The sequence below is a fragment of the Cariama cristata genome, unplaced genomic scaffold, assembly GCF_000690535.1.
Source record: "Cariama cristata isolate BGI_N322 unplaced genomic scaffold, ASM69053v1 scaffold2080, whole genome shotgun sequence".
Taxonomy (NCBI): domain Eukaryota; kingdom Metazoa; phylum Chordata; class Aves; order Cariamiformes; family Cariamidae; genus Cariama; species Cariama cristata.
The window spans coordinates 3,436-20,290 of NW_009596155.1; the positions used below are offsets into that span (position 1 = coordinate 3,436).

General features: G+C 38.2%; 1 protein-coding gene across 1 annotated transcript; it reads left to right on the top strand.

Moving 5' to 3' along the window:
- Positions 1 to 1,130: 1,130 nt before the first annotated feature.
- Positions 1,131 to 13,618, top strand: CFAP36 (cilia and flagella associated protein 36; the record flags this gene model as incomplete). The annotated part of the gene is made up of 9 exons (XM_009704636.1): positions 1,131 to 1,190; positions 2,153 to 2,254; positions 3,170 to 3,284; positions 4,268 to 4,355; positions 5,295 to 5,346; positions 7,242 to 7,368; positions 10,827 to 10,996; positions 11,422 to 11,577; positions 13,532 to 13,618. Coding segments are annotated over 9 exons (957 nt in total), but the record flags the coding sequence as incomplete, so codon positions are not given.
- Positions 13,619 to 16,855: the final 3,237 nt, after the last annotated feature.

Below are 16,855 nucleotides of genomic sequence, written 5' to 3' on the forward strand. Positions count from 1 at the left end.
CAAGTACTTTCTGTTTTAGGAACAGCCATCTTGCATCACGCCTTATCAAGGTTCAGAGTGACATCGCCTCAGGGATGTTACAGCTGGGAAGTGGTGCTTTCTAAAAGTGACTTTAAATTTGCATGAAAGTTATACTAATTCTACTCACATCAGTACCATCTTCCATCAGAGATGTCATATATATATATATATATTTTTGAAGAATAAATCACACGCATTCACCAATTTAAGTAGAATTCCCACTCATCAAATGACTTCAAAGCATGCACATGAGAAGTGACTTGTCCAGCATATTGTGGCTAATCTTGAAGGGGATTGAGGAAGTCTTATTTCTAAGCCTCTGCTTTAATTGCTAGGTTTCACATTACCTCTGTTCATTGTTGACATGAAAAAAATGTAAATTAAAACCCCCAAACCCTAGTTTTCAGTTTTTATTATTTTCTGCTTCTTCCATCTATTCTGCAGTGTGGAGATCTTTAGCTTGGTATTTCCAGTCAAGAGTTCTTAATATGAACTTATATGAATATGATTGATATGGTCTATACCATACAGATGCCCATTTGGTCTAAATCAGGATGGATACAATTAAAAAATAACTTCCCTGCAGCAGATTTCCACCTTGGAGTTCTCTCTTTTTATGCAGGCAGGGTCTCACTTTCCTGCGTCACCTTGGCTTATAGCTAAACGAATGGCATTTAAAAAAAATTCGCTTTAAGTCATTAATACATCCTCCACATAAATACATGGAGAGATAGAGAAACATTTCCTGCTTTATATATGTCATCTGCCATCTTAGAACAACCTTACACAAGTTCATATGGTAGTCTTACTTTTTAGTGTTTGTATCTGCTGAATCCTCAACATGCTTAGAAATCTGCTTCTATTACGAAGATATGTTTTCCCAGTATTAAATTATGAAATTTAATTACATTAAATTACCAAAAGTACAAGCTTAGCTTGACTGTGTGGAAAAATACATTATTATTATCATCAGTCATGGCCTGTATTTTCATATGATTAAATATATTACCTTGTAAAGGATAATCTTTCTCTTTAAGGCATAAGTTAATTTGTAGTGTGTACACTAACTCCAAAATGTGTGTTTGTTTCCCTTCCCCCCCCCAGTTTTTGATGATGAAGAAGAAAGCAAGTTGTCTTATACAGAAATTTATCAGGAGTACCAAGCTCTGGTGAGCATTATTCACTATTTGTCATAGATTTCTAAGAAATATAATTTAACATGTTGAAGTAGTTATATTATCTTTGTTACTTAGAATTTTCTAGTATTGCCTGTTATAAGTGTTATTTAGAAATCCTTTGAGAATTTTCTAGTATTGCCTGTTATAAGTGTTATTTAGAAATCCTTTGAGTCATAGTTGTCATGTGCATTTTTATGGTTAAATACCAGATACATAGAAAAGAAACTTTAACACACAGTCATATCTGTTATGGTGTGTTACATATTTTTGATTAAAATTAATACATCCACTAGCTAAAATAGTGTACTTAGAAGCTTGATAATGTTCATGTTTTCTGTCAAGTTAAAATGACAAACAGCATGATGTCTGAGAACATGTGTAACTTGTATTTTGTTCACCAATGAGTCTGGTACATCTTTTGAATTAACTTTAAATTATCAGAAAAAAACTACAGGAGATTTTTGGAGCATGCTTAAAATACCTATAAACCAATGCACGCCTATTTGTAAAAATTTTTTTTTTGTAACAAGGCTTGATAATACTCGCTATTAAAAAGCATCAATTGAATAAACACAGACCAACATCCATTTTTGCTCTGACCCTGAAGGGTTTCAGGCACATGGGCTAGCAAAAAGCCTTTTACCAACAGGGCAAAAAATGATGAGGAATACTAGCCAGGAGTCTGGGGAAAAGGTAGAGAAGTGAGATTATTGGAAATTGGAGAAGCTAAACTAAGCAGTAATCAAATTTAGCAATAACAATGCTTGTTTTGAACAGTTCATGAAAGTAAATAAAGCCTGTCATATCAGAAAAATCAGTTATGCTATTGCAATTATTTTTCTATGAGTTTAAAAAATACAATGTCAGCAGAAAAGAATACACAATTATGAAAAAAATTCATATGATTCTTAGGGAAAAACCTCTCAGAAAGTAAGGCTTATACTTTCTTACAGGTTGAAAAATTATTAGAAGACTATCTTAAAGAAGTTGGAATTAATGAAGAGAAATTCCAAGAAGCTTTTTCATCTCCTCTTGCAAAGACACACACTTCACAGGTATTTTCCTTTGTTAAGAAATGTATAGATTTAATTTTTAGCTTTACATTTTCACTAATATAGCAGGTTGGAGATGAAACTTTGAAAAGTTTTCTTGTTAAAACTACAAGTTTCTAAAACATAATGTGTTATTTATATTATGAACTTTGACCAGAAAAATGCACATCTTGAAAATAACGCCAGATATTATTTGTGTGGTGTCAGACACCTTTTGAGATTCATCTTCTATGCTTTGTAATTTCTAAAACAAATCTCTAAGCTGAGGGTGTTTCTGACACCTTTATTTGCCTATTTGTCAGCTTTATGTTAGCCTTCAGTCCGTTTACAGTAGCAGACAAATTTAGAGATTAAAACAATAGACATATTCCATAAAATAAAAGATGTTTTCCTCTGATTTTATAATAAACCAGTAAAATCTGTAAGACAAACATTGGCCTTGAGAAGACAAAGCATCATTAGCCAGCCCTTCACCTGCTCAGAAATGTATTTCAGAATTGTCTCAGGTATATTGGGCAGACGAGTGAGAGCTTCTGCTGCCAGTTTGAATTGAGCTTTGTTGACGTATCTCCTCCTAGATGTGTTACAAGCTTCTTCAGAGCGCACGTTCCTCGCTCAAGCTTACGCATTTGTGCAGGAAGTCAAATGAATCGCAGTTGTACACTTACACTGGGAAACCCTCCAGGTTTTGTGATAATATTATTGTAGACATGTTGATCTAAAGACATCAATCATTAAATTATTTTCTTGACTATTGTCTCAACTTGTATGGCTGGAAAAATAGACAGATAGGAGAATTAAATATAATTATTAAAAACATGCTCCACAGTATTTAAATCTGAATGTAATTTCAAGCAGACAGAGATGGTTATGATTTCTCCAGGATTTTTAATTTTGTGCATATCTTCCCCTCCACAGGCCATTTTGCAAACAGTGTTGGCGGCAGAAGATTTTAGACTATTTAAGAAAATGATGGTACAGAAAAATATTGAAATGCAATTGCAAGCTATTAGAATCATTAAAGAAAGAAATGGTAAGAAGTGGTAAATGTAGGGTTTCGCTTCTCTCCATCTTTTTAGTGTTATGTTGATGGCTATGTAATCTGTTCATAAATGAGTATAGAATACTGGTTTTGTTCCAGTTCAAGTTAATCAAAAACATTCAGCTGATTTTACTGGGACTAGGATTTCAATACTTAGTCCTTTGCTTGTATTCTCAGTGACAGCTGTCTATATTCCTTTTTAAATTAACAGATTTTTCAGTTCTGTTTGTCTAATTTTTTCTGTGAAACTTGACTTGGTTTTTTTTAAAGAATTTTGGTGATAATTTTGAGTGTTAAAGCAACTACATAATTTCATCAACAATGACAATATTGATAGTTTGAATTATGCTACTTGCATAGAAATGATGCTGTACTACCTGCTGTGCTTACTTTGCAATTCACACTGTGCAGCTGCATATGAAAAATCCATATAGAAAGCAGAAGTTATGGCCTTTGTCATGCTAGTGCATGCATGTTTTTAAAGAAGAGAAAATAATTTACACCCAGCTTTGCTGCTCTGTTGATGTTTCTGAAAGGATTTTCATCTGCCCACTCTTTTCTTCCATGTCTTTAGTTTTACCATTTTGTTTTGTCATCCTACGGTGTGCATGTTTTTTCAGAGAATAATTTTTAAATTTCAACTTTCATGTAACAGCTAAACTTGAAAATGGTTCGGTTAGCCACGGCTGAATTGCAGTCTATAGGAAATGCCATATAATGGTCAATGCAGAATATGGCTTATGCTTTACCCTTTCATGTCAAAACTTTCATAGTTAGAAACCTTTGCCTTTTTGCTTCTAGCAACTTGATGCCCAGGATCTAGAAGCTTTTTGGAAACAGTTACAGAGAGGAAGAATTAGATGGGTGGAGTTTTGTTTTTTTCTTTCTCCTCTCTGCCTGAAGAATGATGCCAAATGGAGTACAAAATTATTTTCTTTGGAGTAATGCATAAATTTTGCTATGCTTTTTAATAGGTGTCTTGCCTGACTGTTTGACAGAGGGTTCTGATGTATTCAGTGAAATTGAACAAGAAGAAATGAAAATACTGAGGGAGGTTCTAAGGTAAAAAATGAATCAGTCCTACTTTGTCCATTATTTTAAAATAAAAACTAAAGGTATGTAGGACCTAACTCTTCCAGCATTTTCCAGGCAACTGCCTTCATCTTACAGATGACGTGAATGTTCTTGTCAAAATCCTACCTAAGAGAAAATGAATGGTGCTAGACGGTGGGTGTGATCAGGAATATTTAAAGACTGAGAGAGAACTGCTCTGCCGTGATGAACTGTCTTGGTGATGCACGAAATGATGTGCAACTTTTAAGAGCCCCATCATTTCCCTTCTCCCTTGAATCTCCAGGTAGACCTAAAGTTAGACCTGGGTGAGATTTCTCTGGACAACAGGAGCACAGTAGCTGTAATCCATTCAAGGAACACCCTAAACATTAAAGCCTTGGAAAGGCAAAGCCTGCTTTTGCAGTAGGCTTTATTCTGACCTACAGTTTCCTTCTTAGTTGTGTTCAATGACTGTTGCTATGATCTAAGAAGATGTGTGAGGACCGACACAACTTCTATAGATTCTCCTCCACTCCCAGTTCACATATATATAAAACCCATAATCTTAAACAAATAATAGCAGATTAATCCATTCATGTTGTATTAAATTATGCTATTTTTCCTCTGTGTTCTGGAAATACTTCCCTTCCTGTCTTTCAACGAGCAAATGAAACAAGGGCTAGATAAGCCCTGGAAATTCCTACACAATTATTTTTGCACAGGGAAAGATAAACTTGAGGATGCTGGGTTCTGTGTGTTTATCATAATTACTTATTTCTATTAAGCATGCGTTTTCATTTAAGTCGTGGAAGTATTTTAGATACTAACAAATTCCTGTTATCTTGTAATTGTTTTGGTAGTCCTCAAATATTTAAGCAGTGCTAAATTTACCTAAGAGTCAGTAATACTAAAGAATTTTTGAGTATTCACTTGTATTTTGTGTTACAGAAAATCTAAGGAAGAATATGAAATAGAGCAAGAAAGAAAGAGGACTGAAGAGGTGAGTATCTTACCTTTCCAGATGACTTATGCTGATGACTAAGAAATACTCTGATATTCCTGTCCTGGGTGTTGACTGTATCACTTTAAGGCAACGTGTTCCATCCTAAGCAAACAAAAGGTCTGTCAGGAACATCTTACTGACACTTCTTTTTGAAAGGTCTGTTCTGTTATTTACGTGTTTCTTGGTGATATCATTGACACTAGTGCTATACGTGATACCATTAACTATCAGCCATTTGGTGGAGCCATATGATAAGCATATTCCCTCTTCAGTATCTGAATTTGAAAATCCTGGTAACGGATGTCAACCTTTCAGATCCAGAGAACATCTGAATTACTAATATTGTCAAGATCAAAGAGACTTCAAAGTATAAGCTGCTTAGAGATTACAGCATTCATAATCCTTCAGGAATTTTAAGGATCACTTGATAGACAGTATAGTTATTCATTAAGTCTGCATGATACTGCCAGAACCTAATCACCAGGAACCTGAAATCCTCTCCAAGTTAGACCATCGCTTGGTCTCTGTCAGAGTAAACCATGCAGAAAGGTAACTGACTGTAAACGGGGACTGGCTAAATTGCCAGTCGTTCAGCAACTAAGAAACAAATTGAAACTGAAATCAGCTACAGTGGAATCGTGGTAATAAACCTCCCCTTCACTGGGAAAACATAAAAATAGCTGGAATTGTAGGCTGTGGCAAAAGGGAGCAGAATCGCTCTTCTGTTCTGATCTGTCATTAGGAAATTGAGCATGCTAAATTTGAAAAGAGAAAGCACTGTTTCTTCAGCCTGAACTGACAAAGGAAACCACCTGGAGACCAAATGTAGCTACTACAGAGGTCGACACTTTCCAACCCATGACAGGTGCAGATGATGGCTATGCTATTGAATGCAAGACCTGAACAGTCGGGATATTCTACCAAATTCAACCCCTCTCCCAGTGGCTAACACTGTAGAAAAGTGGTGGCAAAACTCTTCTTTCCCATATTACAATGATAGTTTCCAGAATTGAGTCACCTGTTCTACCCGTTTTCTTACAAAACAACCAGGAAACTCAAGCTTTGGTTCATTTTAAGAATTCAAGTTGTCTTTAAATGCAGGCTTATCCAAATCTTTTATGGATCAGCCAAGAATATTAATATTCTTGATAAACCAGCCAGATTACAGAGGCCCCACTCAAATTCACCTGAACAGCAGAGGTGGTGATAGTTATTGTTCAATAATATGTTTTTGTTAGAGAATGTTTTAGTACAAAATAATGTAATATTTTGATGAATGCTAGGGTGTTCCGACATGAATTAGAAGGTTGATAAACAGTTGCAGACATTTTCTGGGCAAATCCCAGCTGGCTGTACTATTTTGAGAGGTGGGTTGTGTTGTCAAGATTTCCCAGACAACTGTAGAAGTGAAACAATAGTGTCAGAGATTATCCAGACCTGTTGTTTCCATTCAGCTGATTATTTCTCCATTTCTGTGGTAACTTCAGTATATGCTCTTGGTTCTCTTACTGTATTAGGTTTTTCCGGTGGACTGATGTCTTCTTGAAAGTCATATGCTATGTGTGGCAAAAAAAACCCCCTACATTATCTATTTGTAGCTGGGAAACAAAATATCAATTTATCTAACACTCTAAATTTTGTTGATTAGAGAACAGGTTTGTGAACTAAAATAAAAAATGCTGATTTATGACTATAGGCCAGTAAGAACCTTCCTATTAGTAAAACAAAATAAGTAGTTTGCTTTTGTTCACTTTGACAATGCAGTATGTAGTGTAAACAACACAATTTTAACTGCAAATTCTTTTGGGAGCTTTCTTTGTTTTGAGAGTTTAATGCCCTAAGTACAGTGCCAGGAAATGTAATGCTTGGCTTTGTTTGTTTTTTAATTTAAGGCACGTGATAAACTTAAATCACCAGATGTTACCTACAGTTTTCCAGGAGATTCGAGAGAAGCTGTAAAAGTTAAGGGATCCACTGAGGGAGCTAATGATTCTGAAGAAACTCCAAAATTTCCATTAGGTAATTTTATGGGAAAGCGCGACGCTGCATGTGCAATATTATTGAAAGAGTCCACTCGTATCAAGATTTTAAGAACTTGGCTGGATAAGGCTGTGAGTAAACCATCCTAGCTTTGACGTTAGCTCTGCTTTGAGCAGGGTATTTGCACTAGGTGGCCTGCAGAAATGCCTTCCAACCTGAGTTGTTTTATTATTCGGTGATGTTCTAAGTCATCTCCAATTGGAGGAGAAATACAGGAGCCTAACAGCAGTTTTCTGTTTTCAATTTACTCTGCTTGTGCCACCATTACTGTTAGGAACAGTATGTTCCCTGTAAGCAACTGTGAATCATTTACTTACAAAGTTGTGCTTTCTCTCCCTGTGTGTGGCCATTAGAGATTTAATTTATAATTGTACAACATTTCTTGATAGCAATCAAATATTTCTGAAGGAACCAACCTTAAACTGTTAAGATTCATTCAAGCTGAATTGTTTAGACCACCAAACTGAATCTTTTTGCCTTTGGTCAAATTTTTGTTACTCAGTTTAATCTTTTCAATTTTACATTTTTGTTTTTGAGTGGGATTGTGACACTTACCAACTTACAAGACCAAGGAGAGCTCTTTTAAGTAGTCTTGAACTTTACCGAAGTTATCTCATGAAAATTATCTGAATTGTTTCATAGATAATTATTTACTGGAGGGCATGACCAAGCCAGTGCTTTGTCAGGGAGGTGAAAAAAAGAATCACTGGTTGTGATGGAAGTGCTCTTGGTATGTTTGAGTTGTAGCTAAAGCACAAGGGTGCTGACCTGCCCAGGAGAGCAGGAAGATTCTTAGGTGATAAGAAGCATATATACGTGTGTATACGTGCACAGACACATACAGGTATGTATGTATACACACTTGTATCTATGTATATAGGTACACATAGGTGATCTTCAAAACTAGGTTGCATCTCAGTGGGATCTGCTGTCTTATGAGTTTGTGAAAAATTTGTAACTTAATATTCTAAGGTCACTTCCAAAAACATAATTCCAACTTTAGGAAATAATAGTCTGTACTATCTTTAGTTATATTTTTCCTCTGTCTCGTACTTGTCTTTGTATGCATTCACACTGGAAGTTCTCATATCGCAGACACTTGAGCTGGGTACTTTTAGCCTTGGTGGTACCTTTGGGCCATACATGCCCCTTGCGTTTTCATTTGATGGCCATTAACAGATGAAGTGGTTGTAGGACCCTCTGTTCTTTGAATTGAGTTTGTGTCTTTCACATGACAAAACTTTAAAAAATGAAAAAAATTGTCACTGACCTTTTAAATATGTTTTTTTTCCCTTTTATCTCTTCTGTCCTTCGGCTGAGGTTTTGTTACATTTGTTTGAACTCTTCTCTCCCTTCCACCCTCGGCAGTATGCAGAAAGCCTGCAGGTATACTTACACTCTTCGCCCAGCCTGCTTCTACTTCTCTTACTTTTGCATGGTAGTGCTACCTTGCAATGGCACCACTAAACTATGTCTGTCCTGCAGTGGCTGTTTTCCTGGTTCAGGAGGAAGGCACATTCCTCACAAATACTCTGTCGGCAGGACTTTATCCTGTGCTTGAGAGACCAGAGATCTTGGAGCTCAGGAGTCGGGACTTCTCCGCACTGAGTGCAGCCCTTCTGTGCTGTCCAGGTGCCTGCTCAGCTGGTGCTGAGCATTCTCGTGCTCTTTAAATGCCAAAGAAGGGACAGGTCTACAAAAAATCTAGCTCCTTGGAAATCTTCATCCTTGTAGAACTGGTGTCTTGCGGCAGCATAGCTACTGAGAAAGTTTTGTCACGGCTTATCCTCTGGTGTCACCTTTTAGAAAAGTGGTTTTGGATAGTGGTGCCAAAAATCAAGAATCTGTATGGAGAATCTTCTTCCGGACCCCTTTCTCAGACAGAACCAAGGACCAGCCTCCAGGCCAGCCTGTTACTGCCTGCTTCTAAAACATGGGCTCCCAACTAAAGGTTCGTCTCAGATAATGGGATGGTATCCTGTGCTTGACTGACTTCCTCTTGGTGCCAGGGACAACCCTGGGAACAGAAACGGCAAGGACCTTGCTCTAGGGTGGCTGAAGAGCGGCTCTTCTCTCACCTCAGTTGGTCTCTGACCCTCACAGCCCACCAGACCTGTGCTCAGATCCTGGCTCTGTGTTCTCACTCGTAGGGCTGCGTTACTGAGGAACAGGACAGCTTGCTTTTCTTGACCTGAGCACAGGGAGGCATCCCATTCCTAGGGAGTATCGGCTGCTGGGGCAACGTGGCCCTTGCACGAGCCCGTTCTCATAGTCAGGAAAAGGAAGAACTTTTTTTCCTTTGTTTTTCATTCCCTCCAGTCTGCCATGCATTTCTCTTCCTTCAGATACACAGCGTTTTTATTATCTTTTGCTATTTCCCCTTCACCTTGAGACCCAAGATTTCAGTTTGTGGGCCCCTTTTAAGTTTTCCACTGTATAATGAATTCAAATTTAATAGTAGTTGCCTTAATTTTCTTATTTTCACTTTGGTGAGCCCCTTACAAATAGTTTACAGATTAGAGCTTGCAAAACCATTCCTCCTGTACTTTGACCACCCAGCTTGTGGCACTAGAGAGAGATCAGAAGGGTGAATTTCATAGTAAAGGTTATGCTCAACACCTCGGAGTGCAAGTGACCTTTTCCAGCATTCTTGGAGAACACTTCCCATTCTGGATACCCGCAGGGCAGCTGCTTCAAAAGCTGCACTCGTGTTGGCACCGAGCTGCGTGTATCACGCCGATGGGAAGGACACAGCATCTGCTGGAGTGGTCCTGGGTGCTTGTATTTTTGAGAAGATTCTGAAGTAATTGTCCCGATGGAAAAGAGCGTTCCTTAGTCACCCGCAGTGTGATTGTACATATAGACAAGTTCTCAAAGGAGAAAAAAACATTACGTACCAGTAACTCATTCTTTGAGATGCGTTGTCTATTTGTACGTTCACTATCCACCCTCCTTCCCTTCTCTTCTCAGTATCTTTTCAGGTTCGTGGGTTAAGTGACACTGAGGGTCCTATGATCACATAGTACCACAGGTACTGCTAAGACACAAACCTCTCCAGCTTGAGTGTTTGCGATATGGACAGCAACAGTGTACATGTACATACATACCACAGAAATGGCAAGTGCAATCTCAGTATGAACTGACTATTGGAACTCTGAATATAAAATTACATTCCAAGCATTTGACAATTTATAATTCATTGCAGTAGAGGTACTTACGATGTAAAGCATTATTTAATTGCTTTCATAGCATCTATGTTTTTTGAAAGAAAGTTTTATTAATAAAAAGGGGAGAAATGTGATTTTTTTTTTTTTTTTTTTTAAGTTTTCTGTTTCATCAGAAGAGATGTCTGGATATTGGAAGAAACACCGATTTATTTGTTTATTTGATATATTTCTATTCTTTCTAATTGTTTTCTATGTAAATTTGCTGCTTAGAGGAATCTCAGAAATCTGCGAAGGAAGAGTTAAAACCAGTACACCCGTTACAAAAAGGAACAGAAAGCTTACCTCAGCTGTCTTGTACCAGAGGGAAAGAAGACATTAAGAAAAGGTCAGCTGGAAAATGTTCAGAAAACGCAGCACAAAAAGCTGAGATGAAAGGACCTGTAAGTTTAAAACAAACAAACAAGAAAAAAGCCCAAACATAGAACTAGAATGCCAAAAGACAGAGTTACATTTAGAACATATATTTAAGACAGTATTACATTTAAATATATTTTTTCTATTATTGTAATCAGGTGGGTTTGGTTTGTTTGGTTTTTTAAAACCAGGATGCAAACACTGTTTTGTGGTATTCACCAGTTTAATTTGCATAAAGTTCAGCTCATCATTCACTTTTTAGAATAGAATTCAGCATTCAGCCTTTGTCCTGTGGTAATTTCTTAGTAGACAGCTCTGGCTTGAAACTTCAACTGGGATTTTTTTTTCAGCTAGTAATTTTGGAGGCAAATACGATGTAAATGCTTTTATCTCACAGAACATGCATACCAAAAATTAATTTCAAAATCTATTTAAAAAAAAAAAAATCCAGAATTTATCAGAAGTTGAAAAACAGCAGCTGAAGCAACGAGAGGACTACCTAAAGAAAAAACGAGACATGCTGATGGCTGCAAAGAGAGAGTCAAGAAATAACGTACTGTTGCCAACGAACACTGACCAGAAAGAAGAGGAATCATCTCCTAAAGAGGTGAAGGATTCAAACATTTTAATCATCCTGACCGCGTTATAAAAACCACAGATGATATCCGTGAAGATGTCAATGTTGCTGCTCAGTATTGTAGCAGGATAAAACAAACACAAGTAGAGAGGAGGTATTTTCAAGTTACTGGTTTTGCAGAAGCTTAGAGGCTAGACGTTTTAGTGATTGAGTTAGTGTTATTTTGCTTCAGTATCATAAAATCCACATGATTAATTTCAGTTTGTGAATGGCTAAAATGCTGGTTTTCTCCTCATCTGTGACCTACTGTTTGCACTCTCTTAAATCTCTGGGACTCTTTTTTTTCCCAGCTGAAATGGGAAAAACATTTCTCTTTTGCAAAGTCTTACTTTACAGAGGTAACAAATTTGCTCTGTTCTTTTGTTCTCTTTGGAGAGTTTTGTGCCTATTTCAAATGAAGAAATCCTTGATTTCTATCCATCAACCACTGGAAGAGAAGCGACGTGGTGATGATGATGATACCTTTTAGAACGACAAGGCACTCTGAAGGGTGGATGCTGCTGTTGTCTACCCAGTTCCCTCCGATATAAAACCCCAAGTCTGCGGGAGGGCTGGAAGCACAGGACAGGAGAAGGGTGCCCTGTTGGCGGTTGCCCGGTCTTCAAGGTCTCTTTTTTGTCCGAAGGCTGTTCTCTGTTCAGAGACGTGCATGAAGTTACTGAGAGAATTGACTGATGTGTTCCTTGACTTAAAACAAGTGCTAGAGTCACAAAAAGCCTTGCACCACGGGCCTGATAGAAAATCTAGTTTAGGAAAAAAGAAGTAAATCCTACTGGGGAAAGAAAGTAGAGACATTAAAAAAAATAAAAAGAATCCTATGACAGGTAAAATCCCTACCAATATAGAAGCCTTTCTCAGGGGAAAAAAAAAAAACAACACCAAAAAACCAACCAACCTTTTTCTTGTTATTGTTATGAGTTAATGTGACTTAATGCATTTACCACAAATAGGTCTGATCTACACTTACATGAGAAGAAATGCTTCAAAACTCAACACAAATGAGGAAACGTCATGGTTTAACCAGTGGGATGGGGAGGAGAATCCAAAAAAAGTGAAAAGAATCACAGTTTGAGATAAGAACAGTTTAATAACTGAAGTAAAATAAAACATAATGCTAACGATAATAAAAAAATATAATAATGATAATTGTAATGAAAAGGAATAAAACAAAAGAATAAAACCCAAGAAAGGCAAGCGATGCACACCACAATTGCTCACGACCCGCTGACCGATGCCCAGCCCGTCCCTGAGCAGCAATTGTCCCCTCCCGGCCAACTCCCCCAGTTTCTATACCGGCCATGCCGTTCCATGGTATGGAATATCCCTTTGGCTGGTTGGGGTCAGCTGTCCTGGCCGTGCTCCCTCCCAGCTTCTCGTGCACCTCCTCGCTGGCAGAGCCGGGGCAACTGAAAAGTCCTTGACTTAGGGTAAGCACTGCTCAGCAACAGCTAAAACATCAGTGCGTTATCAACGTTATTCTCGTCCTAAATCCAAAACACAGCACTGTACCAGCTACTAGGAAGAAAATTAACTCTATCCCAGCCAAAAGCAGGACAGGAAAGTAGTGGAAGACCTTAAAATCCCCCCAAACAATGTGGTAACAGTTATGTTTAAAAAAAAAAAAAAAAAGTCACTACTTTTGCTCACTGAGCACATACTTCAGACCAAGGACTTTCTATTGCCACAGGTATTTTTCAGAGTTGCTGAGCATTTTGTTAGGCTCAGAATGTGCCCAAAATACTTTGTTGACTGGGGACCTTCCAGAACAAGCAAGCAGCACCAGGTCAAGCTGAGGGTCGTCCTCTCAAAAAGACTGGTACAGCGCAGTGGAAAAAAGGCGGAGTGATGTAAAGAGCCAGGCATCCACATCCTGCGATCCACTTCTCAAGAAACACAGTAATATTATTTTTTACTTTGCTTTTAGGAAATGTCAGAAGAGAAGCAAAGATTACTACAGAAGAGGAAAATGCTTGCAGAAAAACTAAAAGAAGAAGTTATCAATAAGCGGTAACTTTAAGCAGCTCATTGCAGACCCCAAGAACCTAAGTATGTTTTTAGAATAAATTATATAATCAATAATTGAATGGATTTGTTTTCCAACATTACACCTAGTTTTACAGAACTTTCAGACAAGCAACTCAGTACTTTATATATAAATATTTTAAAGTATTTCAACACTAAAAACGCTTATTTTCCACAATGCTGGAAACTCACTGACTTTCACTGGAACACGCTCAACAGTGAGGCCCTTCACCATCCCTGCAGCGTACAGATTTCCTGAACTACTGGCCTCAGGCACCTGGTATTACATAGAACAAAAGCAGATATTGAGATCTGTTAAAATAAGTCCTATGTGAACAGCTCTCAGTGAGTTAGAAATGTAAACTTTTTTATTTTTAAAATTATAGAACTTTATTAGAATATTATAAACAAATTACTATTTTTCAGCTGCATAATGTAATAAAGTCTAATTTCACAACAAAGTGCAACTATGACCATCTTATTTTTGAGAAACAGGTAATAGGAATTGAGACATTTACATATTCACTCTGGATTACTTTGGTTTACAGACTTTTGGGGCAGTTTACCAGTCCTTAGGTCCAATTTTGCTATAAATGCAAGTTTAAGTAAAAATAAGTGCTTTAGTTGCAAAGCTAGGGATGTCACGAGATTCAAAGAAATCTAGAATCTTGTCTCCTGGTTTGGCTTGGACAGACTTAAAATGAAGCAGGGCAAGAGGCCATCCTTTGCACCACCTCATTACACACCTGCCTGCAACAGTAACTCCCATTAAAAGAAACCACCCAACCAATTCAAGTTTCACGTAACTTTTTATTAAAATAGCATTTATAACTGATACATGTTGGCAGATGTTCTTTTCCAAAAAGAGCGGTAGCGGAAGGACCCCAGGCACGGGAACACGGCTGCCCGCAGGCAGAACCCCGGCAGCACCGACCAGGTCAGAGCATCGGTGGAGCTGACAGCCCCAGACAAGAGCCAGTTAGAAAGGGTGCTGCTGCATGTCACCTTCTACAGGGATTTTCTTTTTTCTTTTCTTTTCTAAATGGGACATCTAATGCCACTTTACAGAGTCTTTTTCTAGTAACTATAAAAATTCATGACATTCTTGTTTTTGCTGTAAAAAACCCCTCATCTTGGTCTGAATGTATTGTTAAAGCTCCTGACAGTACTTCGGGGAAGAGCTGGGGTGGTGGGGAACACGAAGTAAGGACTCGCATGCTTCCGTCGGAGCCCCCCCGCGATTGTGTTTTGGGTAGCTGCTAGAGAGAATCAGGACAACCCAGGTCCGCACGCCAGGTGATGCAGTTTTGTCAGCCTCCGGTTAGTAAAGGCACGTACTGCGTAACTCTGCTGCTGGAGCAGCCTGTGTAGCGCTGGAGGAAGTTAATCAGCGTTACCCATGGAGAGGAAAGACTCATCAGGAAGACAACCAGACGATCGTTGGCAGGAGAGTGAGCACACGATGATGATGCTGCAGCCACGCTTTTACCAGCGAGCGCTTCCTCAGATCCTCCGCCTCGGGAGCCGACGGGGCGTTTCATCGCAGAGGTGAAAAATACGGAGTCTCATTCTCGGTTGCCTGGAGCCCGCGACGGGCAACGTCATTGTCCCCAGGTCCACGCACGTGAACTGTCATCCATCGGAACGCTTGTGTCTAGCTTACGCCTTGGGAAGAACTCGCACGTTCCCTTTGGGATTTCATCTAGTGGTATAGAGTTACTTTTAAAACTGCATGGATAACTACTCTTAAAAAATATTCTAAAACGGCCACATTGAAAATTCCGAGTTAACTTACCATGTATAACAAACCAAACCAAAGCAGTAATTATGGAATTACAGGGTCACATTTTAATTCCTGAATTTTACAGTTCAGCATTAATATCACCACATGTATACAAATGGTGTAAAACAAGTACAGTGGTATTTTTAATACAAAATAAACTTCTGTTTTATGGAAAAAAACTATACTTCATATCTACACAGACAGCCCATCTTTTTCCAAACAATAGCTAAAATTAAAATTAACTACAAAAATCTCCAAAACAGAGAAACTGCTTCAGTTTAAACTATTCCAGGAGAAATGGACCCATAACACATATTACAAGAGTGATCTATGTGGTGGATTGCAGCTGGTTTCATAGTTTAACATTTCTGACACATTAATTGTCGTCGGGAAACTTCCTCTCACTTACCATGATCTCAGATCACATATGGGCAAACTAACATTAAAATATTTACAGTTCACTTGCTGCTCTTGAAAATAAAACCTGGACTGTTTGCCTCTATCGACTCGCCATCAACTCGCCTATTTTTGTCACAGTTTGCTTACCTACTAACGTGGAATGTGCTTTTGTTTTTTAAAAAAAGCAGCTTTTCGTATTACACCCAGATTCAGGTGCTGCTTGTTGATCCTGCCTCAAAGACCGGTGTTCAGTTAGTAATAATTCTGTCTTGGTCCAAAGCGACTTTGGTGTTAAAACGCTGCTAAATTCATCGCTATGAAAAACCTGTTAGTGTTTCTTATTACCACCTCAATTTAAACTCGGAAACAGGAAAATGGCTCGCTGCTCCGAGAAGAGACAGCTGGTTTCACGACACAGACAGCGATTCAAATTCCCCATCTTCCACCACGTGAAGCCGAGCGCCATTCGGGTGGGCCCTGGGCCGCACCACTTTGACACAAGCGGCCCCTGGAGATATTTTGGAAGCGACAGTTCCTTGGCATAGATCTTACTGGATGTCCGATCAAAAAAACCCAAGCAAACCCATCTGTTTGGAATCCAGCTTCCATTTTCTCCTCTTGAAAAATACAAATTAAAACTTATTTTTAACTGTTTTAAACAACTCAACATGCACTATAACTGCAGTGTCCCTCCCTCCAACCATGAGAAATGTGATTTAATTGGTAATAAATGGTCCCAACATCTGGATTGTTCTTATGCAAACAGAGTTAGTTTTCCCTTAAAATTTTTTTAAAAGAGGCATTGCTAAAAGAACACAACTGACAGCACCATTACAAAATTAAGATTACTGGGTTCAAAATTTAAGCTTGAATTTTTTTTTTTCTCCTAGTTCTGTTAAACACTGGGGAAACCCTGCAATATTTTAAAAAAAGTGTTTACCATACCTTTCCCTCCCCCTGCCCTCCCGACACCTGAGACTTTCCTTGCTGAGAAGCCATCATCCAAGTTCTGCAAATACTAACCCACTTTTTTTTTTTTTTTTT